The sequence below is a fragment of the Leptinotarsa decemlineata genome, unplaced genomic scaffold (genome assembly GCF_025532065.1).
Source record: "Leptinotarsa decemlineata unplaced genomic scaffold, Ldec_3_MD MMD2_tig00026307_RagTag_RagTag, whole genome shotgun sequence".
In the NCBI taxonomy this organism is placed as follows: Eukaryota; Metazoa; Arthropoda; class Insecta; order Coleoptera; family Chrysomelidae; genus Leptinotarsa; species Leptinotarsa decemlineata.
Window position 1 is genome coordinate 6,065,759 of NW_027412681.1, and position 26,709 is coordinate 6,092,467.

General features: G+C 35.9%; 1 protein-coding gene across 1 annotated transcript in view; it reads right to left on the reverse strand.

Moving 5' to 3' along the window:
* LOC111504397 (uncharacterized) overlaps positions 1-26,709 on the reverse strand; it is an 859,110-nt gene that overhangs the window by 141,159 nt on the left and 691,242 nt on the right. Inside the window, exon 4 of the mRNA XM_074181189.1 lies at positions 5,828-5,961. Coding sequence (XP_074037290.1) covers positions 5,828-5,961 — 134 coding nt within the window. The remainder of the gene's footprint in view (positions 1-5,827; positions 5,962-26,709) is intronic.

Sequence of the window (26,709 nt, forward strand, 5' to 3'; positions counted from 1 at the left end):
TTTGTCAATGAAATCATTACTTGCATATTCATTCATAACACCCAGTATTCGGTAGTTTTTAATATAGCAACATCATTTCCCTTACTGATTTCCTTATTCATATTTCTATATCTTTTCTTCTTCTTCACATGTTGTTAATATGTGCTGTGAAGTACTATACAAGCTTTATAGTTTCAGTGATGTACTCATGTTACGTTCGAATTTATGTTCGTCCTATTGAAATGAACATTATTATCATCATATGTATAAAAAAATATGTTTTTTCCGTTAACCAGCTATCGCACCCCTACGACAGACAACCCTCAGAAGTCGACACTTGTGCGAGCTGAGGACTAACGAGGTCTTACCTTTCAACATGTGATTCCTAATCCTAATTTCTAATAATTATATCATAATAATTACTATTATAATACCTATACAATTTCCTATACAAATACCTAGGCAATTTCAAACAGAAAATATGAAGGAAATCGTGATTACTTACGTCAAGTTCAAAAATAACCACCAGTGACGGAAACTGAATTACCTACGGTCTGAAAAAAACGGATAAATATTCTAATTGATTCATTTTGCCATGCTTCACTTTGATATTCAATAATTATCTAGTTGATGAAGTTTGAAGTCATTACTTTTCTTCATTTTATATTTCATGGTTATTTGAGGGTGATAATAAATGTCATTAAAATTTTGTCATATCAAAGTCGATTTTGCCCAACTTTGCTGGCTTTAAAAATTGAGTATATGATAAATGATATTGAAGGTGTCTCATAAACTTGGCTCCGAGCTGATACACAGTACAGTTATATCTACCGAAATGAGGATTCTTTCTCCATTTACGTTTGAAAAATCAGTCTTTGTTCTCATTGCAAATGACGAGTTATTTAGTTATTTTTTGTAGTGGTTAAAATATTCATTTAATACGTATTTACTGAAATTGAAAGGGTTATACTCTGAAAGAGATTAATTTCAAGGGAAGGAAGATTTTGGCATTCCATTTCTCCATCTTTATACAAAAAATGTGTGAATCCGAAGAAAAAAAGGAAGCAATCTATAATGTTCCGTATAATCTATAATAATTTATGATATACACATGCTAAAGAAAATATAATTCTGAACTAGTTATAGTTACATTTTCTTTAACATGTATATATTATATATTTCATACATTATAGTGAATTCAAAAATCAACTTTCACAACAGCACTTTTTTTTCCTTATTTAGTTTGTATTCTCAACATTCGATATGAAATTGAATCACATTGGTACGACGGTAGCCTGGTGGGTTGACGTGGGTGGTTTGCTCGATATATTCAGTCGACCGCTGTGTGAACCGGTGGTTCGAACCGCAAGGCCGTCCTACCGTGTTGTAAATCACACGTTAAATGGTAAGACCTCGTTAGTCCTTATCTCGCACAAGTTTCAACATTCGAGAGTTGTCGTTCGTAGTTTTTAACAGATATCATTCAAAGGATTGCTTCACAATAAATATAGTGAATGGAAGTAAGTAAAGTTAATTGTTTTCAGGTTGTGTGAAAAAACGACTCTCTTACCTTATCGAAAAAACCCAACTCTGCCTTTTTACTCCTTAACTTTGTATTCTCTTCATTTGATTGTAGTGTTCCTTAGTTTAAGGCAATGAAATCATTATACCGAACTGATTCTGTTCATACTATCAATTTTTACACAGTTTGTAGTAATATCTGAAATTCTGTATGGGACTATTTTGAATCTACCTTGTATCTCATAAGGAAAATATATTCGATACTACGATTACGCACTATCAAAAACCCCAATCAATAAAAATGATTTATCCCAGACTGACCGTTATTATTTTTCAGCAGTATCAGCCTGTTCCAGTAATATGCTATACGAAAAAATATCCACTTGTTTTTTCAAGACAGACCCTAAACCCATAAAATGATTTATGCCGATAAATCCACATAAAAAACGTTTAGCCGCTATAAGAAAGCTGCCTTCAAAATGTTTCGTAAATTGTATAGGACTTTTAACAAAAGTGGTCGTAAAAATCAACCGGGGGAAATGATGAAATGGAATTTGGGAGATGCAATTGAATGAAAGGTCCGCGTGGCCCATGAAGATATTGTTTATTTGGAAAACGTTGCCAAATATCTCTGAAACCAAATGAAACAAACACTAATTAATAACGGAAATCCTCATTCAAATACCACAATTTTCCTTCGATGAATTGATATCGATATTATAATGAATACATCTGAATGTTTTGAAACTATCCATTGTTCATGTAAATGACAAAATGGTTGAGGTTTTCGTGGCCGAAGTTTTTACTATTTTTCGGGTTTGAATGCCGCCGATAACTCAGGATGTATAAACCTCTGAAGAAGCTAGCCACTTCAAGAAGAAATTCCAGAAATCGACGGGCTTTGAAACGGAAAAATACTGATATTTCATAGGTACTTCCAACTCTTCATAATTTGGATTTGTAACATTGATATGGGACACATTAGAAACAGTTAGGAGTTTTTTGTGAAGTAGGATATTTCGATTATAATGATTCGTACGGTATGAAGATGATATAAATATAGAATATCCCTTATTTACGAGAGACCAAAAATTTCAGACATAGTTTAAGTAAACGATATAGTGCTACCTACCTTCCAACAGCTTCCCTTTAATAATATAGTTAGGGAGCTAACTATATTATTACGTTATTGAATAATCATTTCTGATTTTATAAGAATCACAATAAGTAAATAATATATATATATATATATATATATATATATATATATATATATATATATATATATACAGTGTGACCCATTTAAAATGGAACCACCCCTGTAGAATGTGCATTTTTCAATCAATCTCAATTTTTTTTAATTAAAATATTAAGCATGAAAAACTGTATCTTGACACTAACTTTCACAATTTTAGTTTCATTTCCAAGGCACTCTATGGTTTTTTTTGTTTGTCAAAAACGGCAAAAGTTTATTAGGCAATTTTTGTTTTCAAATTTGACTACACCACTGGATTCGTAGTCGTTATAAATCAAAACTGTCAAATTTTCATTAAAAAAATATTTGTTAACAACGAAGTTACAACAACTTCAATTTTGGAAACAAAGTATTTGTTTGTAATTTTTATTCAGATTATAGACATATTTGAGATCTGACAACACTGTCATCACCAAGTAGAACACCAGTGAATTTGTACAGTGAAAATCCGAAGTCAACAGCTCAATGCGTTCTACAGTTATAACTCCTGAAAATATGGTAATGTAAGAGATTTGTGGTGCAAGCGTTTTGTAATAAAAATCTGACTACGCCACTGGATTTGTGGATAATATTCCCTTAAAATCATTCATTTGAGTGTAGGTTACGAGAAGTGTATTCTAGAATAACAGAAAATTAAAAATTAATTTTCAAGTTATGCAGTACTTAGTACATTCTTCCGCATAGCCTCTAAAATCAAATTGATTTAAAGCATGGAAATCATTTATTCAATAATAAAACAGAGAGCAGGACAAAAATTGTTCCCTGTAAATTCTTCATAACTCAGCTAAAACAATCTTTTAGAGGAGATATCAATAATTTGAGGAAGCTGAACTCATTATGCAAAGGTTTTATAATAAATCAACAGTAGGCTGTGATTTTGACAGTTAATCATAAATAAAATAATAGTTGTTAGTTACGTGCATTTAATAATGGCTTTGCAATTATCATTAGAAGAAAGAATTGAAATTGTGAGAATTTCTGAGGACAATTATCATAGTGAAAGAGAAGCAGCTAGGATATTTAATCACAGACATCCAAATCGACTTCCCATTGACAGAAGCACCGTCAGTAAAATTAACAAAACATTTAAAGAAACCGGTGCAGTCAGCAAACATATTTTAAAAAATAATCACCGAAGAAGAAATTTAAACGAAGGTGCTGTTTTAGATTATTTTAGAAACCACCCAAATAGAAGTTTACGAGTCGCCAGTTTGGATTTAAACTTACCGAGAGAGATTATTCGACGATGTCTTAAACAAAACAAAATGAGAGCATTTAAACCTAAATTTCTTCACTCTTTAAAGGCAGGTGATGAAGTGAAACGTATGGAATTTTGTTTGTGGGCACAAGGCGAGTACCTGAATACAAGAAATTTTTTAAACTGCATAATGTTTAGTGATGAAGCTTCTTTCAGCACCAATGGGGTAGTTTCATCGCAAAATGCTCGGTATTGGGCTACGGAAAATCCGCACTGGATCATAAATTGTAAAAGTCAATATTCCGAAAAAGTTAACGTTTGGTGTGGTATAGTACAAAATAGAATAATAGGTAACAAGTAAATTTATATTTTCAGCTCGACGGCTGTTCCGTGCACAATTCGAGGATTGTTAAAGAGTGGCTGAATAACCAGTTTCCAAATCATTGGATAGGACGAGGTAGTGACTTAATTGAATGGCCACCTAGATCGCCTGATCTAACAATATTAGACTTTTTTCTGTGGGGTATTCTGACACAAAAAGTATACAGAACAAGACCAACGAATCGAGCTGAACTCATGCAAAGGATACGACAAGCTTGTGCCGAAATTACAGTTCAACAAATAAGAAATAGTGTAAACAATATTCGGAAGAGATACGATAAATGTATTGAACTTAATGGAGGTTTGGTAGAAGCCACAAAAATTTGAATGTTTAGTTTTAAATCAATGTTTATTTTAGTATCAGTTTTTTCTTAATGGCAATTAATTGTTGAATGAATACTTTGAAACTTGTTTGTATACATTTTGTTTTCATCAGCTATAGAAGAAGGTAGAGTAAGTTCAGAATCTCATAAAATGTGATTTTCCAGGTGCGCTGTTACAAAAGTACTATTATTTATTATTGGGAAACTTCCAAAAAGCTTACAAGTATGACCATTTGGAGATCGCAATTGGGAGATCCCATGACATGAGATTCTGAACTTGGTCTACTACTGCGTAACTTGAAAATGAACTTTTAATTTTCTGTTATTCAATTATTCAATTTTTATTTTAATTTTCACTTCTCGTAACCTACACTCAAATGAATGATTTTAAGGGAATATTATCCACAAATCCAGTGGCGTAGTCAGATTTTTATTACAAAACGCTTGCACCACAAATCTCTCACATTACCATATTTTCAGGAGTTATAACTGTAGAACGCATTGAGCTGTTGACTTCGGATTTTCACTGTACAAATTCACTGGTGTTCTACTTGGTGATGACAGTGTTGTCAGATCTCAAATATGTCTATAATCTGAAGTAAAATTACAAACAAATACTTTCTTTCCAAAATTGAAGTTGTTGTAACTTCGTTGTTAACAAATATTTTTCAATGAAAATTTGACAGTTTTCATTTATAACGACTACAAATCCAGTGGTGTAGTCAAATTTGAAAACAAAAATTGCCTAATAAACTTTTGCCGTTTTTGACAAACAAAAAAAACCATAGAGTGCCTTGGAAATGAAACTAAAATTGTGAAAGTCAGTGTCAAGATACAGTTTTTCATGCTTAATATTTCAATAAAAAAAAATTGAGATTGATTGAAAAATGCACATTCTACAGGGGTGGTTCCATTTTAAATGGGTCACACTGTATATATATATATATATATATATATATATATATATATATATATATATATCGATATTAAATTCTACAAAAAGGATTTGAAGCTTTATATCTTCTCAAATAGTTATAAAATATACCCAGTGATTGTTTTCACCCAGATTACTCAATACCCATTCGTATACCCTTCATTGTTTTCTTCAGTAATTCAACAAAGTGCTGGCAACCTTTTTGTCAAATATTTCCAAGAACGAAAAATACTCACCCTTTCGTCGTTGACGTAGAGGGTGATATTGGCAGCTGGGTAGGAAGGAGGAGCATGGCAGTCAGCAATCAGAGGTCGGCCATGCTCAAGACCGGCCCTGTCCACAGTTACGATTGGTACTCCAACAGGAACAACTGAAAAGAATTAAATAATTCGTTTCAAGATTTGAATTTTCAATTTTGATCTTTTCACAAAAAGTCAGATCAGAAATCTGACGATATTGAGCTGAGTACAAGACCACTTTCATGAATGAGAGAATTTATAGTATTTGTTTAAAGGTGGTTGACAATGTTTCATGGTGCATTTCGTTAGTTTGGACTTCCATTGTCTAATATGACATACATTGATTTGAAATCCTTGAAAGAATCTATGAAAATTAAAAAGATAACTGAAAAATAACAATTATATTAATTAAAACAATGAAATGAAATACAGGCAACAATTGAAAATTGAACTATTAAAAAAATAATAAAAATTATTAACAAGAAAGGAAAAATGGAAATTAAAAGATTCCAAGCCAAGTTAATTCACGACGTTTTGATTGTCAGTATCTACAATCGTCTTCGGGTGATGACTGGAGTTATTCCTCCGAGATCTGGCTATTTATAGGTCATTCGAGTGCTTTCACCTATCCCCTATTCCCTATCTCCGTTTCATCGGTTTTAGCGGACGCTGACCTTTTGGCGAGAGTTGGTTGTGTTCCGCTTGATTATAGGTTAGCATATATTGCGTATCTATAAATTAGCTTGGTTGAATGCGTTGTTAGACAACATATATGAGGCTTTTCTGAATTTTCTCTCAAACCAGTGTTCCACCTTGTAGATAATTTCAGCTTGAGACCATTTGATATTATATTGATGAGTCCAAACACGCTCGGCAATGCGAACTTTCAATGGCCTCTTAGTTTCACCGATATATGATTCTTTGCACTAGTAGGGTATCCGGTAAATGCAATTCTTGGAATTGCAGTCCACGTATCATGGCCTGGTTTCCGTGTTTGGGATAGTCTTCCCAAATCTGAAGCAGGTTTTGATGTTATACTCAGACCCAATTCTTCTCATCCTTTTCGACAATCCTCCGATATAGGAAAGAGTACTGGTTGTGACGGCTTCTCTTCCTCGTGAAGGTCTTGCTGTCTTCTAGCTTGCTGTTCCACCGTTACTTTGGAAGTAACCATTCCGTTAAAAGTCATTTTTGATGATGGCTAGTTCCTTCTCGAGACCTTCCTTTGTATTACTCAGCCCAAAAGTACGGTCTACTAGTGTCTTGCTGATTTCTCTCTTAGTCGATTAATGGTGGTTGGATTCCTGGTTCAGATACTGTCCCGCGTGAGTGTGTTTTCGGTATACAGATGTTTCCCATTTAGTGTCGGTCCTCTTCACCAATACGTCTAAGAATGGCAGTTCGTTGTGGACTTCACACACAATAGACCTGTGTAGTGGCTGTTCAGCACAGAAGCCCCATATTAATCTAATCGTTGTGGACTTTCTTCTACATTGTGAAAGTGATGGAAGCACTTACGTTGTTGATGTGCTTCAGGAAGGTGTCTAGTTCTGTATTCCCATGGTTCCATATTATGAAGGTGTCGCCAACATATCTCAACCAGACTCGGGGCGTCTTATGGGCTTCTTCAATGGCCAGAGTTTCGAATCATTCCATATATATGTTGGCTATAACCGGTGAAAGTGGCGATTCTATTGTAACTGCCAACAGAGTATCATCTGCATAAAGATTAATAAATTCACAATTAACAGAGCAGTTGATATCATTCATGTATAGTATAAATAGTAAAGGTCCAATTACACTACCTTGTGGGACACCTATGTTTATCTGCCTTGTTGTAGAAAAATGGTTATTTATTTTCACAATCTGTTTTCTATCACTCAGGTAGCTTTCCAACCATTTCAAAGCAGTTGATTTAATTTCATATGTTTTTAATTTCTGAACAAAAATACCTCTATCTATTGTTTCAAATGCTCGTTTCAGATCAATGAATACTGCCACGATATACTTTCCTTTATCCGTCAATTGGTTCCAACTAGTAATTGTCAGTTGTAAGGCTGTTTCACAAGAATGTCTACTACGAAAACCTGACTGGTTCCCTAAGAAAATATTGGTAATATTTATGTCATCAATGAGTTGGTTATATGCTGCTCTTTCAATTACTTTCTCAACATCTAGTAACGTGTTGATTGGTCTGAAATTCATTGCATCATTTGAATTCTTGACTTTTGGAATTGGTATTATAATGGATGTTTTCAGCTCATTTGGAAATAATCCTGTTGAGAAGGATGTGTTAATAAGATTTAGTAGTTGAAAACCACAAGTGCCAATGGTATTTTTTATTATCTGACCATTCATAACATCATGTATATTACCTTCATTTCCCAGGGTAGCACTTATATTTTAAGTTCCTTTATACTTATTTCACTCAAATTTTCAAGGTTAGTTTTTATTTCTGGGGGATGATTAACGGACCATTCGTTATGATAATTTATGGTATCAATTATATCACCTACAATCGATATGAAATATTCATTGAAACATTTTCTGTTTTTGCAATCACTACTCTATCTCTAAATTCAAATTTCATAACTGTATTTGTAAATGCAAGATTTTCATTTCGAATTAACTGTTTTAGCGTTTTCCACATTTGTTTACAATCTCCATAATGGAAATCAATCGCATTTTCGTAATAACGTTTTCTCTTCAATCTGAGACTGTTATTAACTTCATTTCTACATATTTTGTAGGTATTCCAAAGATTTTATTTTTCCTCCATGTTTCTACTACACTGTTTAAATTTCTTTTAAGCATTATCACGATTTTTTGGCTTTACATGTATTTCTTTATCGTACCAAGGTAAGCTATTTTTAGTATTTTCGAATGTTTTTACTGGGCAAATTTCATCAACAACTTTTATGTAATTTTTTTTACATTTTATCAAAAGTAGTGTTTACATCTAAGCAATTTGTTGGCCATCTACAATCAATCAATCTCAAATTTATCATGTGATAATGTACATTTTCTGTACATTTTTGAAGCTACATTTACTGGTCTGTTGTTACTTTTAATGTTAATAGTTATTGTATCATGATCAGTAAGTTTGTATACTTTGGCAAAAATATTTGGGTCATTGGTAATTACATAATCGATTAGGGTTTCACTTGTTGGTGTACATATTGTTGGTTCATTTATGATTTGTTCCAGACTGTATTTCATTATATATATAATATAATATATATATATATATATATATATATATATATATATATATATATATATATATATATTACCACCTTTTATTTTTTTGTTTGACCTGCATATATGCGGATGCTTGGTATTTTTTGTATGATTTTTTGCTTTTCCTTCATAAATTTAATAGCAACCTCTTTATTTTCAAAGCAAATTTTGACTGGGCGAGATTTTTGTTGACTAAATTTTCCTAACCTGTAGAATTTAAATTCCTCACCACCAGAATTTTCCCCATAGTTTATAATTTCTTTAAGGTCTCTTTTTCCGTTTCAAACCTAACTCTGTTGTTGGCTTCATTCACTTCATTTACGTTAAAAAGAATGACATTTGAAGCTCTATTTTGTCGTTCTAACATTTCATTTATTATTGTTTCTATGGACACTATAGTCCCCTATCAAGAATTCTGACCTGAAATTCTGAAATTGAGACCTGACTCTAACGAGTCAGGTCTCAACTTTTTCCATAACTCTTTGGAAGTATTCAATTATGTTTTTACTATGTTGGTTGGTAATGCGATTATATATCAGTTTTAGTTGGTTTTCACTGTGTAGGGTACTAATTATATAATTTTGTATTCAATCATTGTAAAACAGGAGTTTCACGTTTATGCTGAATAAATAAATAAATATCAGACAATGTAAGTCCGAACTAATGAAATGAATTTATAGTAATGCTGTCAGAAAATGGGTTTGTTTATATGAAATGAACAACATTAATGTTGAACTATTCTTGAATATTTCACAACATTGGAGAATATTCCAGAATGAATGTTATGAAATGCTTTCGAATATTTTCAAATGTATCAGAACTCTCTAGACGGCGAAGCTTCCATTTCTTTCATTTTCAGAAGCATGTCTTTCTTCTTCATAAACAAGCAAATGTGACACTATGACAAAATGAAATATAGGCGTATATATAGCTGATTAACGGAAAAACAGATTTAAAACAGATTTTTTTTATGTTCTGGTACCCATGCCAAACTATATCGGTAGGCTAGTATATAATAAGCATTAATCAGATTAGCTTCAACTCAAAATGACAACATGTTCAAATGTAAACTCAGAAAATTTCCATTTCCATGTTAGCCAGAATAGTTATTTTTTTATAGGTGTCAGTACACTAACCTACGATTTAGGTAAGTTTAGACTGGCCTAAATGAATTGTTCTTTTAGATAATTTGATTTACATACAGTCTCGAAGTGAGCCCACTCACTATATGTGCACAAAACAGCTGTTTCGTTGGTGATTTCCGAGTGAGAAAATCTTCGATCAACTGTAGTTTGATAACTGCTACCCTCCGCAGCTTCTATTTCCTTTTCCATGGCGCCGATGACATTCATTAATCACGCGAAAACGCAGCGAAACATTTCAGAAATATTTCAGGACCTCCATCCTGCTCCTTGCACCCGGACGTAGGATGCAACTCGGAGTTGAAAGTCGTGCAGCGCCCTCTATGCGGGCGTCCGGCCTTGATATATCGTCTTACGTTTATCATAACCGGATGCTGGATAATAATGTCGGGAGAGTTGCAACAGTCTTCGCTAATGGGCTTCTCTCGAGGTGTACTCTAGTGATTTATTTACGAACGGTCGGGTATTAAGTTTTTCGCAAAAAGGAAACTTGCACTGATTGCCGTTGTTCGGCTGAAATGTATAGCTAGAAATGTAGTAGTGTCTTTTGAACAGATTCTATAATGAATGCAGTTATCCGGCTCGAAGGACCAAAATATGTTCGATCTCCAATATGTTTCGAGTTGAAAGTGAAATTTGAGGAATTGATTGCGACGATGGAAAGAAAATGGGATATCGACTATTATGCAATGAGTGCTGGTAATGTACATGTAGACGAGGGCAATCTGGGAAGCTTCATGAACAATACATTGTTTTTCGACTCGAAAACACAAAAAGTTGAGCAAAAATTTTGACAAAGGTTTCCCTAACGTGTAGGGAAACGCGTCATAAATAAAATTTAAAATCTGTTCAAAAATCTGTTTGAAATCTGTTTTTCCGTTAACCAGCTGTTTAAAATTATTGTTATACGGTAATACAGGATAGTAAATGAATACAGCTACAAGCAATCTATCAAGAAATGGGAAATTTACACGAAGACGTTTCGAAAAAGAACTGGACTAGTTACCACAGAGAAGATCTTGTTGAATACTGGATGACTAAAAGATAATTACTGCTCAGCAAAAAATAGAAGTCGTCACAACCAGTGACTAATCAATAAAATAAAAGTTAGCTACGAGCACCGTAACCTCGTTATCCTCCTCATCATAACACCAAAAAAACAAACCAGAAAGCCTTTGAGCTCAGAGTGGTTGGGTTTTGAAATAAGGGATTCTACAGACATAAAATTGGCAGAAGATCAATTGATACTATCATATCTATGTTCAATGAATACCATCCTTCAGTCAGCTTGATGGAAAGAAGATCTGGCAAGAATGAGGCAACAAACTGAAGAGCATTCTATAGCGCAACTAAATGAATACAGAATACCCTCAAAGAGGCTACAAAAAAAGCAATACGATGAGGTTAAACAGACCCAAGGATGTACCTGGTTCTATAAGAAACCCTTGAAGATGAACATGCTTGGAGGAATATTGGTGTGAACGACCATTATAGGAGAAACTGTGATGACACGAATAGCAAATCGTGCTCCTCAGGGAGATCTTGTCCCCACTTTCGTGAAACCTTGCGATGACTGAGCTACTACATCTGAACCACAATTTATATAAAGAACTAGGCTGTATTGACGATTCAGTCATTCGTGTTCAGGCAAAGATGTTGATATACTGAGGTCACGCATGCTGTGGGTTTTGGATAATATAACAAAATGAACTGAGATAATAATAGGAAGAAGGGCAAGATAGAGGGATTTCTATTACTTTGATGTGAAAAGATATGATTGTCAAGGGGGATTGAATATCTAGAGATCATACTAGATCGCAGACTGAACTAGGAGCAATTCTTAGACGAGATGAAAAGAAAGATGGAAGAAGCACTACATCTAGCCAGAAGACGTACTCATATGCGAGATCAAACCAGACATGATGTGTTGCTTCTTTACTTTTGTGGTCAAAGAAGAAACATGTTTTTGAGCAAGAAATTAACGAGTCAGACCATTCCTATGGAACAACAAATGTGCTTGTGTCACCTGGAGAAATTGTGGAGAAAATGTTGATTGAAATCTTCAAAATAAATCCAGAGTAGAACTGGTCCAAGCACCGAATCGTATGGACTCCACATTCGACGAAAATACCTGAGATTTTTGGGCTGAGTACACTACAGTTTGTGAGATACAGGTGGGATTTTTTTCCATCTAAAACTCCAGTTCCTGAAGGTATAGAGTCCTAGATTATTCAGCAGAATTTAATGGCTCACACAGTCAAAAATATCGATAGGTCATAAAATACTGCAGTATTTAACTTTCCCCAACTTTTTGGTAAGAAATCAAAATAATTCCTATTCGGGATTCTACTAGTTCCCATAAACTCATTATTCATTATTATTCCAAAACAAGCACTTTTCGTAATCGCCAAGAATATATTTATCTTCTCGACGCATGTTTCACCTATCAAGCTGGCGACTTCAGGAGATGAAAAAATTAGTGGTTGTTAGAAAAATAGTTCGTTTTGGATTCAATCTACTCCAGAGGTTTCAGTTGAACCTTTTTTCCATCATTTTCACCTCAACTGATCATTCAAAAGTGAAATTTGTCTGTCATTACGTTATTGCCATGTTCTGGACATTACTGTTGACCTTACTGAAAAGTTTCATCTGAAGTTTGTTCTGGATTATGGTATAAATTGATATTCTATTCCGTTCCGAAGTTGACACCTTCCCTTTCCAGATTTTGCCTTGATGGATGTTTGATAGGAAACCTTCCTGAAACGTTTCACTCCAACAGCCACATCCCTCGACCCCTCGTGGCAGCCGATTCCATTTTTCACGGATCTATGCAGCGACCCGTTGCAACACCGCGCTGCTTTCTTGACAAATGAACGAAAATAAAAGTCGGCTAAGATGACATGTAATCTAGAGCGCCGTAATCGTGTCAATCACATCCACACTCGTACCGCAGCCATTTCTCAGGCTCGGGAATGATTTATTGTCGGTATTTCGGTCGATTTATGTCAGGACAAGATGTGACTCGACTGTATGGATGCGGAGCATTATTCGTTTCTCGGCTCCTGCCAAGAAGGAGTACGCATTTACTTGTATTTTGGGCGTGAGAGTAAAAATTGCACCGGAGTCGCTGTCAAGTAATGGAGAGTTGAGGGACGCACTGGAGAGGTTTCAAGGGCGAATATGATGAAATATTTATGACGTTACTTGTGTCGAAGAGGGAAAAATTTTGGGTGAGCTGCAGCCTGCGATTTTGAAAACAATGTCAGGTATACTTGCGTATTTTGGTGGCATTTCTCTATTTTAAGGTTATAAACTAGTGACATTTCAGAAATAAGCGACTACTATTCAGAATTCGTATGATTTGGATTTACATTTTGACGTGGACGATTTGTAAAAATTTTCATCATGAATATGAACGAAATTACTATTGAAGATCCCAATAATGAATGCAAAATACACTTGATTTGTATTAGGAACGTTGATCAGTGATGGCAACTTTGAAGTTAGCCACATAAACCAAAAATGAAGTGAACTCTTTATGGAAGAAATATTGATTATCGAACTGAAAATTGTCAAATAAGGCGGAATAAGAATACTTGCTCTTCTGTAGTTTGTATTGTACAAAAAAAAGTCCGGTTCATATTTGAATTGCTCTCGTGAAGAACTGAAAAGTTGTAAGTGTCTGTCCATGTATCTTTGAACGGCTTGTCTGAGAAACGAATCAAAGAACTACTTTGAAAGAACAGGTTTTGAATCGAAGAATTATTCACTGAATACCTGAATAACAATGACCTTATCAGCAGAAAATGCAACAATGTATATCGACAGCCCTTTATGTCTTAAACGAGTATAAAGCTCTTTTGCAGACCCTAATGCAGAGATGAGGATCCTCTTGAATGATGCCTCATCCTAAGTTGTGTGCATCCGTGCCAGTAGGATGTATGTCTTCCAGTCCACTCAAAGTCATTCACGGAACCTTCGGGATACTGTGAGCCCTGTCGTCAAAGAATGCCTTGTCACGGCGATGGAACTTATATTCCTTACTACTTGTGGGATCCTTTTTAGATCATAAAAAAATCTGAACCCAAACCTATAGTGGAGACGGGCGTCAACTGAAAGAAGCCAAATGTGCTCGAATCAATAGCAGGAGCTACCCAACTCTTGAACAAACTTAGAGGACTAGGTGGTGCAGCCTGGAAGTTACACATCGTCTTCTCAAGAGCAGTATATCATATGAATATGTCTTGCACCAAATGTTTGAGCAGCAGAAACAGAATCTGCACCAGAGGAGAAGACAATGATGTATCGTCAGGCGTAGCTGACTCACTATGCTTCCATATGGAAAGGTTACTGTGGTCATAAAGACGGAAATCTTCCACCATGAACATCCCACAACCTCAATATTGATCAATCACCTAGAATCTCTTCAGTAGGTAGGCCGTTATGGCTGCCGAAGGAGATGATGTGCGGGCTAGGTTAGGTTAGGTCCAAAGTGAGTGGGTCTATTCGACCTTTCACCACAACCTGCAAGGGTTTATTGGAGCTCACACCTATTCACACTCGACCAAATGAACTCAGTTTCTTAACGAAGCTGTATGATGAGTAGTCTTTCAGGTTAGATGAAAGAGTACGGCTCTGCTGAACTCTAAAAACCTGATTCGGTTCCCAGCGGGTCAGGCACAAAATATGTGCTCTGCTGTTCCATCATTTTCCAAACAGAGGCGACACACACACAGTCTTTCGATAGTTCGAGTCTCTGCATATGATGATTCAAATGACAGTGCAAGAAGGCGTGTTAGACATTGTAGTTCATTCCTACTGTCGTACCAAACTGTAGTACCAAACAACTGTTTGGTATCAAACTTCGAAGGTGAATAAACGATCTGGAGTGAGCCAATCCTGGAAGATTCTGCCAGAATTCCATAAATCTTCTTGCCATCCAGGTGTTCAATGTTTGTTCAGCAAAGCCTAAAGCGATGCTAATGACAGGTCCTGGTCCGATGAAGCTGCTTGCAGCACCCTCTCTTGCAAGGGAATCAGCAGCCTTATTGCCTTCCGGGCCAGTATGGCAAGGAATCGAGACTAGAGATAATCTGTTAAGTCTTCCTATTGAGGAGAGTCGTTTTTGTCAATTTGCTACCAATTTAGACGTTGCTCGGCAGGATCCAAAAGCTTCCAACGCCGCTGGACTATCCGAGAATATTTCAATTGACTTGTGTATGAGGTTGGATTCTTCCAATCTCTCTGCAAACAAATCAATAGAGTGAATTTCCGCTTGAAATACAGTCGCATAGGTTCCTAGGGAGGTTGGTATCTCTGTCCTGGGTGTACGACTGAAAACACCTGCACCAGAACCGGAAATGTGCAGGATTAGGCGAGAGTTTACTGTCTTGTGAATGTAGTTATTACCCTGCAGCCATGTGAAGTTGCCTCCCTGAAATGCATCTCAAGAGAACTACCTAAGAAGGTATCGACACACTAGTTTGAGTAGAATATACCATGGTATATTGAAGTTAGAGGAGAATATTCTCCATTGGAAAATCCATGCAATGGTAGCACGTACTATGTGAATACATCGCCGAAGATCAGATTATGTTTTGAGCGTACCATTTGACCTGGAAGATCACTCACCAAATGAAGTAATCGACTTCGTTTAGAAGCTGGAATCATTTGGATCAGTTGGAGAAGTGTGAGCCCAAATAAAGTTCACGGGTTGCAGTTTTTCTTAGACAAAATACAAGCACTACAAAAAAATACTTGAGGCGTTCTAAGAGCAGTGCCTGTGCGAAAGTAGCGATTTAGGTTGGATGTGAATCGCTGGAGATCAAATTCATTAGGTGAAACGTTCTCGGGAAGTTTATTCTGCAGTTCTCCAGATGAAAGAGTTACTGAACAGTGAAGTTCGAAGTGTACTGAGTTGAACCTGAAAAGATGAGCAGCCACAGTCCGTCGCATATTTCTGATATGTACCGCTCGAATGTGCTGAGTCACTCGAACACTTCCAGTGAAAGTATCTATAAAAGAGTGACAAATCTCTAACCTTCCTTCGATGTTCCAGACTACCAAGGTTGCAAGTGATATTCGTGTCTCCAATCAGGCGGATGGTTCCTTTCTAGATGAAATCTAGCAGCTTGAGGGTATGCTCAAGGGCGGAGCTCCATACATGAGAAGAATACTCCAACGAAGGTCTGATTTGAGCTTTACAGAGCATCAAAAGTTGCTGAGGTGTGTACAGTTTTCTGGTTAGAAACAGTGTTCCAAGTTTTTGAGTAGCATCCTTTGCATTTCCAGCGACATGATGGTGCCAAGACATATTGGTGTCAATTTTAACCCCCAACAAACGTATCGAAGCAAAAGCAAAATTGTCTGTCCTGACATTTTGATATGAAGTTTGGAGATATTTATCTTTTTAAAGAAAACCGATGCCAGGGTTTTGAACCTGTTTACTTTCACCCCGATTCGAAATCATCTCTAGATCCTAATTAAGATATGCAACCTGCTGCCGGTGAAGATGTGCATTCGCAGTGTGCTGTCGTCAGCAAAGAAGGGATTCTTGGTTATTTTCAATAAGCCTTTGATATACAATAAAAAGAGGCTTGGAGACAATGTGGATTCCTAGGGAACACAGAAGTTTACTATACAAGTATTCAAAAAATATCCTTCGACGGTTACTTGCAAGGATAGTAATGGAATGGACAATTTTATCTTCGTGAACCTCTGTTTTCAGATTTTGTTCGAAGTCATTTTCATTCATCCACATTCCATTCTAAATGCTCAAGAGTGGTGAGTTCCAAACAGAATGATTTTCGCAGCAACTTGAACAAATTCCCTCACCCGCTCGTCTCATTTGACCTGTTTTTGAATATAATAATAATAATTTGCTGCAACAAATATTTTGGAGTAGTGAAGTGGACTCGGAAGGAGCTGTATCAACTCGTCGGGAAGACCCGAAAAATTATGCATCTCTATAGGAGTTTGCATCTCAAATCGTCCGTTCCACGGTTGTACTTCCCCCGACAACAGGAAGGCCGTGGACTTTTGAGTTTGGAGTGTCTACATGACAGAATGGTACTGAATACAGCCTGTAAAGTCGTCAGGAGTTCGGATCCCCTTCTCTGCATGGTCCGTGACCATGAGAGAGCAGGAATTGGAGCAATTCTCTTTAGGGAAGCTGCCCGAGCAGCTGATGAACTCGGTATAGTTTTCGACTCTGAACGAGGTGACCACGACTCTGTCACCGAGTTGGAACCCGTTCAGCCAAAAGCTCACATAAAAGCCGCAGAGATCACCTTACTTCTACTGAGACACAATAAGCCAATGCATGGGGTCTTCTTCAATAACATCGGAGACCTTGGCTTATCAAAGCGCCTGACGTTCGCTTTTCTCAGGTCGAGTGGGGTGAAGTCGGAAACTGAGGGGTTCATCATGGCTTGCCAGGATGATGTCTTCAACACCTTAGCCTACCGCAGTCGCGTGATGGGTATAGAGGTTCCTGACACAAGGTGCAGGGCCTGCCGCGAGGCGCCCTAGACCCTAATGCACTTGCTATCAGCATGTTCAGCATATGCGGTCTCGGCCTATATCCATCGACATAACGCGGCCCTAAGAGTGCTATATTACCATCTACGGCACTCTTACGGTTTCGACGAGACACCGGTGTTGTCCTACGCTCCGGGGGATATTGAATCCGTTGTAGGGAACGAGAAGTGCCGAATTTATTGGAACTATTCGTTCCCCACCCTCAGGCTCATACGAGCTAATAAGCCTGATGTAGTCCTTCTCGATCGCCAGGGCAAAACGATATCTGTCGTGAAGTTTTCAGCTCCTGGCGGGACGAATATCGTCCGAAAAGAGGAGGAGAAACAGATGAAATATCGAGATTTTCTTTTCTGACTCCGCAGACTCTAGCCAGACCACTCTGTCAAGATGGTTCTTCTGATTATTGGAGCCCTTGGTGGAATGATGCCCTTCCTACTCTCGAATCTTAAAATCATACCGACTTGCTGCACTAAGGCAGAAATCTTAGCCGGACAGATGCAGAAGGCTGTCATTCTTGGTTCACTGCACTTGCTCGGGACACATGATTCTCGGACCCAATGACCACTTAGCACACGGTGTGGGGAGTGATTATTGGTTGATAATGCTGGCGCGCCCTCCCGAATGTATCGGGGTTTCGAGGGATATGGCCTGACCAGTGCACACTACGGTGGAAAAAATAAATGGGATTTATTTATTCACATACATTGTTTATAAAGAAGAAGTAGATACAAAAAACAATGAAAGGGCCAAGTTCAGCTGAGGCTGTTTTACAACTTAACCAGAAGATTTCAGATATGTTTTCAACTTTTTCTTGGAATTATATATATAGTATTGTCTAAATTCACTGAGCAGAGCGTTATATTGTATGATAGAGTTGTAAATAAAACTGCAGGTTGTCCAGTGTAATAAAGTGTGACGGTTTCGTGTCCTTGAATTATTCTGAGATTTGAAAGTTTTATATATTTCATAAATATAATTTGGCTTTTTGTGAATGAGGAATGTATGTGTATTGACGAGTAGATGGAACTACCAGGTTTTAGCAATTGGTAACCAACCTGACTCGAACTTGGGGATATATGGTCGAATTTTCTCACACCATAAGAAAGATGAAATCAATTGTTTTATATTTTTTGTAAGCGATTTACATCAACTTTTATCAAAGCAGGCTCGTAGATTATATCGCAATATGCAAATCTAGACAATATGAGGGTTTCGCAAAGTTTCAACTTCAATTTGAAAGTTATAATAACTCTACTTTGACAGAGTTGACGTAAGATACTGTACGAGCTACGAAAAAGTTAATTTATATGTTCGTGAAATCTCAGATCAGCACCCTAGCCACAAACCCAAGTTCTTGCTTTCAATAATTATTTGTAGTGAGTTTTATCCAAGTTTGATCTCAATTTTTTCTTCAATTTCCCACGTTTTGTGTTTCGGGCCAAAAAGTATCAGCTGAGATTTTTTAGAATTCAATTTCGAATTATGGTTATTCTGAATCGTCTCATCCGTCTCATTTTCTCTTGTTTCATTAACGAATATTCATATCGTTCAATCAGAGAAGTTGTCACCCAGAAAACTGAGACTGAAATATCTGTACAATTAATAGACATCGCTGTGTTCCTGCATATTAAGCCTTTTTGAGAAGTGGCGTTTCACCGCTTTTCGTTGGTGCTCGACACTTTGCCAAAAATTAATCTCGTCGATTCCTGGAAACTCAGCACTTCCAAACGTTAAATCACTTTGCTGAAAGCCTCACAAAAAATTTCTCATTTGTCGGGCTGCAAGTCCGGTATAAATGACTGGAAATTCCAGCTAATAATGGAAGGCGGTATCGATGAGAGATAGGCTGGTGGAATATCTACAAAAATGATGAAAATCGAGAGATCCACTTTTGACAATGACTGGTCATTTACTTTTGACCTACGATTTTCATGTATGGTAGTAGTAACGATCAATTTCCCCATAGCAAAAAAAAAATAACAATTCAAAACATGAGGCATACATAACATGAGGCAAATGAATACTGAAACTTGGAAAAAATATATGTATAAATAGAAAAATGGATTAGCAGGGTCTCTTAGTTATGGTCAAATTGTACACTTTCAAAGGGAAATTCCTGTTTTAGATAGATAGATATTTAACACTTCATTTCCAACAGGTGTACACCCAATTACAGGAAATGTTAAAGAAAATATACTGAAAAAATAACATTCAATTCAATCAAATTCACATATTACATATTCAATTGACAAATTACAAATGATATTATTAATATGAATGAAATGATATAATAAGATTCAATTGACATATTATAAATGAATTAGCCTTCACAAGGTTGACATAAAACAATTGAAAATTATATAAAAAAACTATAAAAATAAGGTTCTATGTGAGATACAATCCTTGATAAAGTTCAAACAGTTTCCATTAATGTCACACATATTACATAACCAATTAAAATTATAACACATTGAATTTACTGGTGCTTTGAGATTCACATTTGTTCTACTACTCTGACAATGAAATGTTTTCTCGTATCTTGAGTTGAGACGTGGTACATAAAAATTTACTTTTTGTAAGAGCGGAGCACAGGATATATTATGATTCATTAAATTATATAGAAATGTGACCGTAATGAGGAGTCTACGGGTATTTAGTGATATAATATTAAATTGGTTCAAAAGGATGGAATAGTCAATTCCCCTCTGGGGGTAGGTAAATATATCTGTAGTGCGAAAAAATAAGAATTTCAAGAACTTTCTTTGGACAGCTTCAATTTGCTGTATGTGAGAATTATGAATGGGATACTAGATCATCGCCACTGTTGCCACAGCTACCCCGTACGGGGTAGTTCTACCCCTCTTGAACTTAATTTCACCCTCTCGCTCCCCTCAAGCAAATCTACCCCGCTCAGATATAAAGCAAAATAATGTAAAATAAAAATTGAAAATATTAACAAATATTTGGTGTTTGAATTTGAATTTACCGCGTTACACGAGCCGAGTACCCTTGGCTACGTGGGCGTAGACTGAGTGTCTGGCGCCGCTGGCGGCGGTTCCTTGGGTTGTGTCTTACTGTAAGACTCCGATAGTTCCGATATTCTGTTACTGATTACTTACTGAGCTATACTACAATGCTCTTTTGCTCTTTCAATGATACCTTAGATAAGAATTATACCGAGCGCTGTTATTTGATGTTTGTGACATGTTCGACATTTTTAGTTGAAGTTGAGAACGTAAAAGTGGAAATGTTATGTTATGTGCAATCTCAGTCTGTGATGTAAATGTAGTTATATGTATAGTCAAAGTAACCGATATTGTGCACTATTGAAGTTGTCGATACTCTCAAAGGTCTACACTCTCAAAGATCTACACTCTCAAAGGTCTACAGTCTCAAAGGTCTACATCTACATTGGTTTCAAGGGAAACAAACTATTACAAGCAACATCATATTTGACCAAAATTCCTTTCTCAACTGTACCTAAAATAGTCAAAAACAAAACTCATGAACGCAAACGCGATGTGATTATCAAAACCTTTGAATCTTCATCTAATAAAATCATTGAAAAAACAATATACGACTGTTACAAAATCAATGAGATTCCTACAACTGAAATCATAAGGAGTAAATTGAATACTTCCGACCATAACGTGAGCTGCTGGGACAAAACTCTTCAGAATTGAATAAAGAAACTAGGATTTAGATTTAAAATAATGAACAAACGTCAAGCAGTTATGGAAAGCAGAAGAATAGTGGAATTGCGTAACAAATACTTAGAAAGAATAACTAAATATAGAAAAGAACAACGGCAAAGTTTCTATTTGAACAAAACTTCGTATAACACTCACGACACACGAGAATGTGTACGCCTAACATGCCTTCAAACAAAAGATCGTGACTAATCATTGTGTATTGCGGAGGAAGTAAAGGATGGGCTCTGAATTTTTTGAAATTATGTGGAAAAAAACTTGAGTACTGCAATATTGACTATCATAAGAACATGGAAACTAATATTTTCGAGGAACAGTTTGAAAACACATCGATCCCAAATTTGGATGCGATGACATGTGACATGTTTTTGATTACGTTCGTCAAATTTATCATAGAACAAAGAACGACAATCATAGGCATACGTTAATGCGTCACTGTGATTGGTGTCATCATGTAAATGTGGATCCACCCCGGTTCTACCACGCTCCCTTTCAGAAATCTACCACGATGAAAAAATATCTTGTGGCAACACTGATCATCGCCCCATATTCTAGTTTGGACCTCACATTAGCATAGAATAGCGTGAGTATCATTTTAGTATCTCTAAATTCTCTGGTGTTCCGCATTATGAAGCCCAACATTCGACTTGCGGACGAAACAGCTTGGTCTATATGTGGAACAAAAGTGAATTTCTGATCAAAATCAATGCCAAGGTCTTTCATTTCATTAACACGACTTATGGTATTGTTATCAATTTCGTAAGTGAATTGTATTAGACTTTCTTTTCTGGAAATAGACAATACACGACATTTAGCAATGTTAAGATTCAAACGATTATTGGAACACTAATCATATATCAAATCTAATTCATACTGTAAGTCTAAGCAGTCTCCATAATTTTCTATCACCTTGAATATTACAAAATCATCAGCGTAGAGCAGTTTTGAGTTGTTAAATATTTTAGTTAAATCATTAATGAAAATTAAGATCAAAAGAGGTCCTAAATTCGAGCCTTGGGTCACTCCGGAACTGGGATTAAACAAAGCAGATTTGAAGCCTTCATACTCTACATACTGTTTTCTATCGAGTAGATAGTTTGACATGAGTTTCACCAATTTTGCTGAAAAACCAAATCCTGATAAACGCTTGAGAAGAATGAAGAAATCTATTTGATCAAAAGTTTTTTGTATGTCTGTATAAATGATCAACTTGCAGTTTCCCATCCTATCCTGTTTTAAAGATAAATAAACGTTAAGCACGTTTTTCAAAAATGTGCATTTGCTAAAAGTTGCTGTAACTTTTTTCATGTCTAAATTTCTTATTTCTATGGAAACATTTTCGAAGCACTTTTTTACGTAGAGATCAATGGTGTGAAAAACCTATTTTTTCAAATGGGATATCAATAGATATTATTGTAAAACTTTTTTATGAGAAACCCAGTATATTTCCACATATTTCAGTAGAGCTTAAAATAACCTTTTCAAAAATGTAGCACACTTGATGTTTTGCTAGAGTAATGTTTGAAATACAGATCTTCTAGGTTTCTTCATGTAAACTTTGAAACGCACATTTTGATAAAGTAGGCTTTGGACGACGCGGCGATAAAACTAAAAAAAAATTGTTCAGTAGTAGTTATCAAATGTCAAAAAAGCTTTCCAGAGCAGTAATTGAAACGCAAAGTTTCAGTACAACTGTTGACAATTTATACTATATTTACTATTAATAAATGAAACTCCAACAACAATGATAATAATGATAAAGACCAAACAATAAAATATATTTCTTCAGAGAAGATGTTAGAAGTGTCTACGAGCTTCTCCTATACACAGGCGATATCTTTTCTGAACGTTTTTTTGCTGAAATAATCAGTTCAATAGGAGCGAGAGAAGCAAAACTTTGCATCACTGTCGCTTCCAATTCGCATCTAGAATTGGTCAGCACTTTGAAAATGAGATTTTTCAATCTTTCCCAGAGTTGAAGGTCCATATGCGTTAGGTCCGGTGAGCTGTCCGGCCAACGGTTGGGTCCTTGGTTGACTATCCAATTATTTTACCAAAACTTGCAGTGATGTGAAGCGAAGCCTCGTCTTGTTGAAAATATATTTTCCTGAGCTCCATTAGTGACAATTCATCAACAAGGAGTTCAATATTTTGCCTTCTAATTTTTAAATACCTCACTGAATCCAAATTTTCCTTGGCTCCTCTTTTCCTCAATAGAATAAGGATTTTGTTGTGCCCAAGTATGAGAACTGCAGCGGTTGTAAATGCCAGTACTGCTCACATAGAGTTCGTCTTTCGAAATACAATTAAACGAAAAATGACGCAGTTAGTTACAACTTTCCGGGAACCACTGGCAAAAAGCCACGCGGCGTTCAAAATCTTTCGATCTAAGTTGATGAATTCAGTCCTAAAACGACTATTTCATTCACCTCCCTATACCTATTCATTTCATGTCTTTTCTTTTCAAATAGACCACCATCAATTGCATGTGACCTGTGACAGTGACCTTTAAGAAGGCCTGTTAGACATCGTAATTCATGCCTATTGTAGTCCAACAACTGGTATCAAATATGCCAGTATGGCCAGGAATCCAGACCTGAGACAATTTGTTAAGTCTTCGTATCGAGGAGAGACGCTAAGGTAATCTATGTTTTTTTACCACTTGCATTTGTAACTGACGTTACTGCAGTTTCGTCCTGTTTGAATCTGTTTAAAATATGTTTTTCCGTTAACCAGCTGTCACACCCCTACGAACAACAACCCTCAGAAATCGAAACCTGTGCGAGCTAAGGACTAACGAAGTCTTACCTTTTAACGTGTGAACATTTTTATCACTTTCTTCTTGACACCTACTAATATTATGTCTGACCAATTTTTTCGCCGAGAAGAGTAATGAACGTGTTTTTGTGGTTAACTGAAAATTTCTGTTTTGTTGAATTTAGAAGCACAGAACGAATATTTCAATTTCGCAATCGACGGCATTCTTCGCTGTCGGGCCACAAACCTATTTGCAAGCATGGCGACAACCGTTAAAAAGCTCTCTCACGATGGTAAAAATTCGAGAGTGAATTAAATAAACTGCGGGCAGCATCCTGTAATTAGGTGATCGCGCTTCTTTGTGTTTCCCGCGGCGAAGGCACTACGAAAACAAAAGGCGGCAGACACACACATAATTCACGGAACGTGAGAGTGACCCGGTCATTTGTCGGGAATTGTTCGGCGAGGAAAGCAGGAAGTCGGCCGCTAGGGATGTCCTTCATTTCCAGGACGAGGCAAAAGGCAGGAGGAGGCAGGAGTGGTGGATTTTGATATTAGTTTCTGAGTAGTTGATAATCTATTCAATTTTCATTGAATTGGAATTTTTCAGCTTGATTGAATCATTGAAAATTTTCAATTGAAGTCATTTTTTGTGGAGGAATATCAGTTTTTTATCGACCTTTTCTGGATATTTTTTACCTTCCACAATCTTATACCACAATTTTATACAGGTGTAGAAGGACAAACTTTTTGAAAAATAATGCTTATTCAGATTCGCTTATAAATCCAACGATAAATGCAGTAGAAAATAAAGAATCAATTGAAAACCAAACGAATATACAAACAGCTTCACGAATTCAACAACATTCAACTCAACAATAACAGACTCAACATCCACCAACACCTTTCACAACTAACGTTATACCTTACATTCCAAGACTACCTGCAAAAATAAGACGAATTGGAAATAGGTATGATGTTACAACTTCTTTCAGAACAAAAATACACTGAGATCTATACTCACACATACAAAACCCAACAACACTGAAGAAAAAACAAAAAATTGTATATAAGAAATACCTTGTTCTTGTGGTAAAAGTAACATTGGTAAAACCTCTAGAACATTGAAAGTGCGTGAGAATGAACATCGAGATTACACAAAAAATAGACAATTGACAGGATCTGAATTGTCAGAACACATTTTAAAATCAGACGGTGAACATCGAGTGGAATGGAATAGGACAAGAATGATTACCAACGAGCCTCACTGTAAGAGACGTAAGCTAAAAGAATCAGGGTATATTCTCATATCTGGAGAGAATTGTATTTCGAATAGCTCCTTAGAAATAGACCGTACTTGGCTACCCATCTTGAAGAAAAATTTGGATAGTGGCGAAACGCCAACAGACTGATATCGGAGAGCACCTTGTATTACATCGAATGTTTCAGTTGTCAATCAACAACATCGACATAATTTCATATTTCAAAACTCCTTTGACATCTGTCGAAGAAGTAAAGAAATAAATAATCAAAAAGGAATAACTGCCAATATATTAGAATTTTTTTTGTCCATTTCTGAAAACGGAGGCAGATTTTGGCCTCCGAAACGTTAAGATAAGTATTGTATTATTTCTTAACAATTTTTTGTTATAGTCAGAATTGTTAAATACAAGTTACTGATGGATAGAAGATTTTTCTTTAGAAAAATACTTTGATTTTCATGCAGTAACTTATCGGAGTAAACTAAAAAGTTTGCCCTTCTACACTTGTATAAAGTTCTTCATTTCAATTTTTATATTTTTCAGATTGTGAAAGGTAACAAATACCCAGAAAATGTCGATGAAAAACATTGAAAATTATATTTCACATCACTCCAAGGAATTATCGAAACTATTATAATAACGCCATGGAAAATTAGTTGATTCCTGAATATATTTCGAACACAATAGCATAATTTTCAGTCAAAACAATCTGAAATATTAGCATATTATGAGAATGAACCTTGATGCATGATTGTATTATTCACATTATAAATTTACATTGGACGTTTCAGAATATATGGGTAAAACATAAACAATACTAATAGAGGGTCAGGCCTGATGGAATTTGATCAACGAGTTGGAAATATATGTTGAGTGTTTATTGTTGCATACTAAAATCTTGTGTGGTAATTGAAACAAGCAACCCTGCATTCATGTAACGACAATGACGTACGTACTAGATAGTGAACGTAGAAATTGCACAATAAAATTGGATCTCAAACTTTTTTATGTTATTGTAATTCTTCTGGCGACACCTTTCGATCATCTTATGATACTTGTTTGATATCTGACGTTGAAGAACAACCCCTCCTTTATTTTCCGGTTGAAATGTTTATTTTGAGGGAAAAATTGTGAGAAAGCTAGACCAACATTACTTGTGAAATAAATCGTTATAACCAAATGATTCATTTATCTGGAAATAAAAGTACACTTCATGGACATTTATCAAT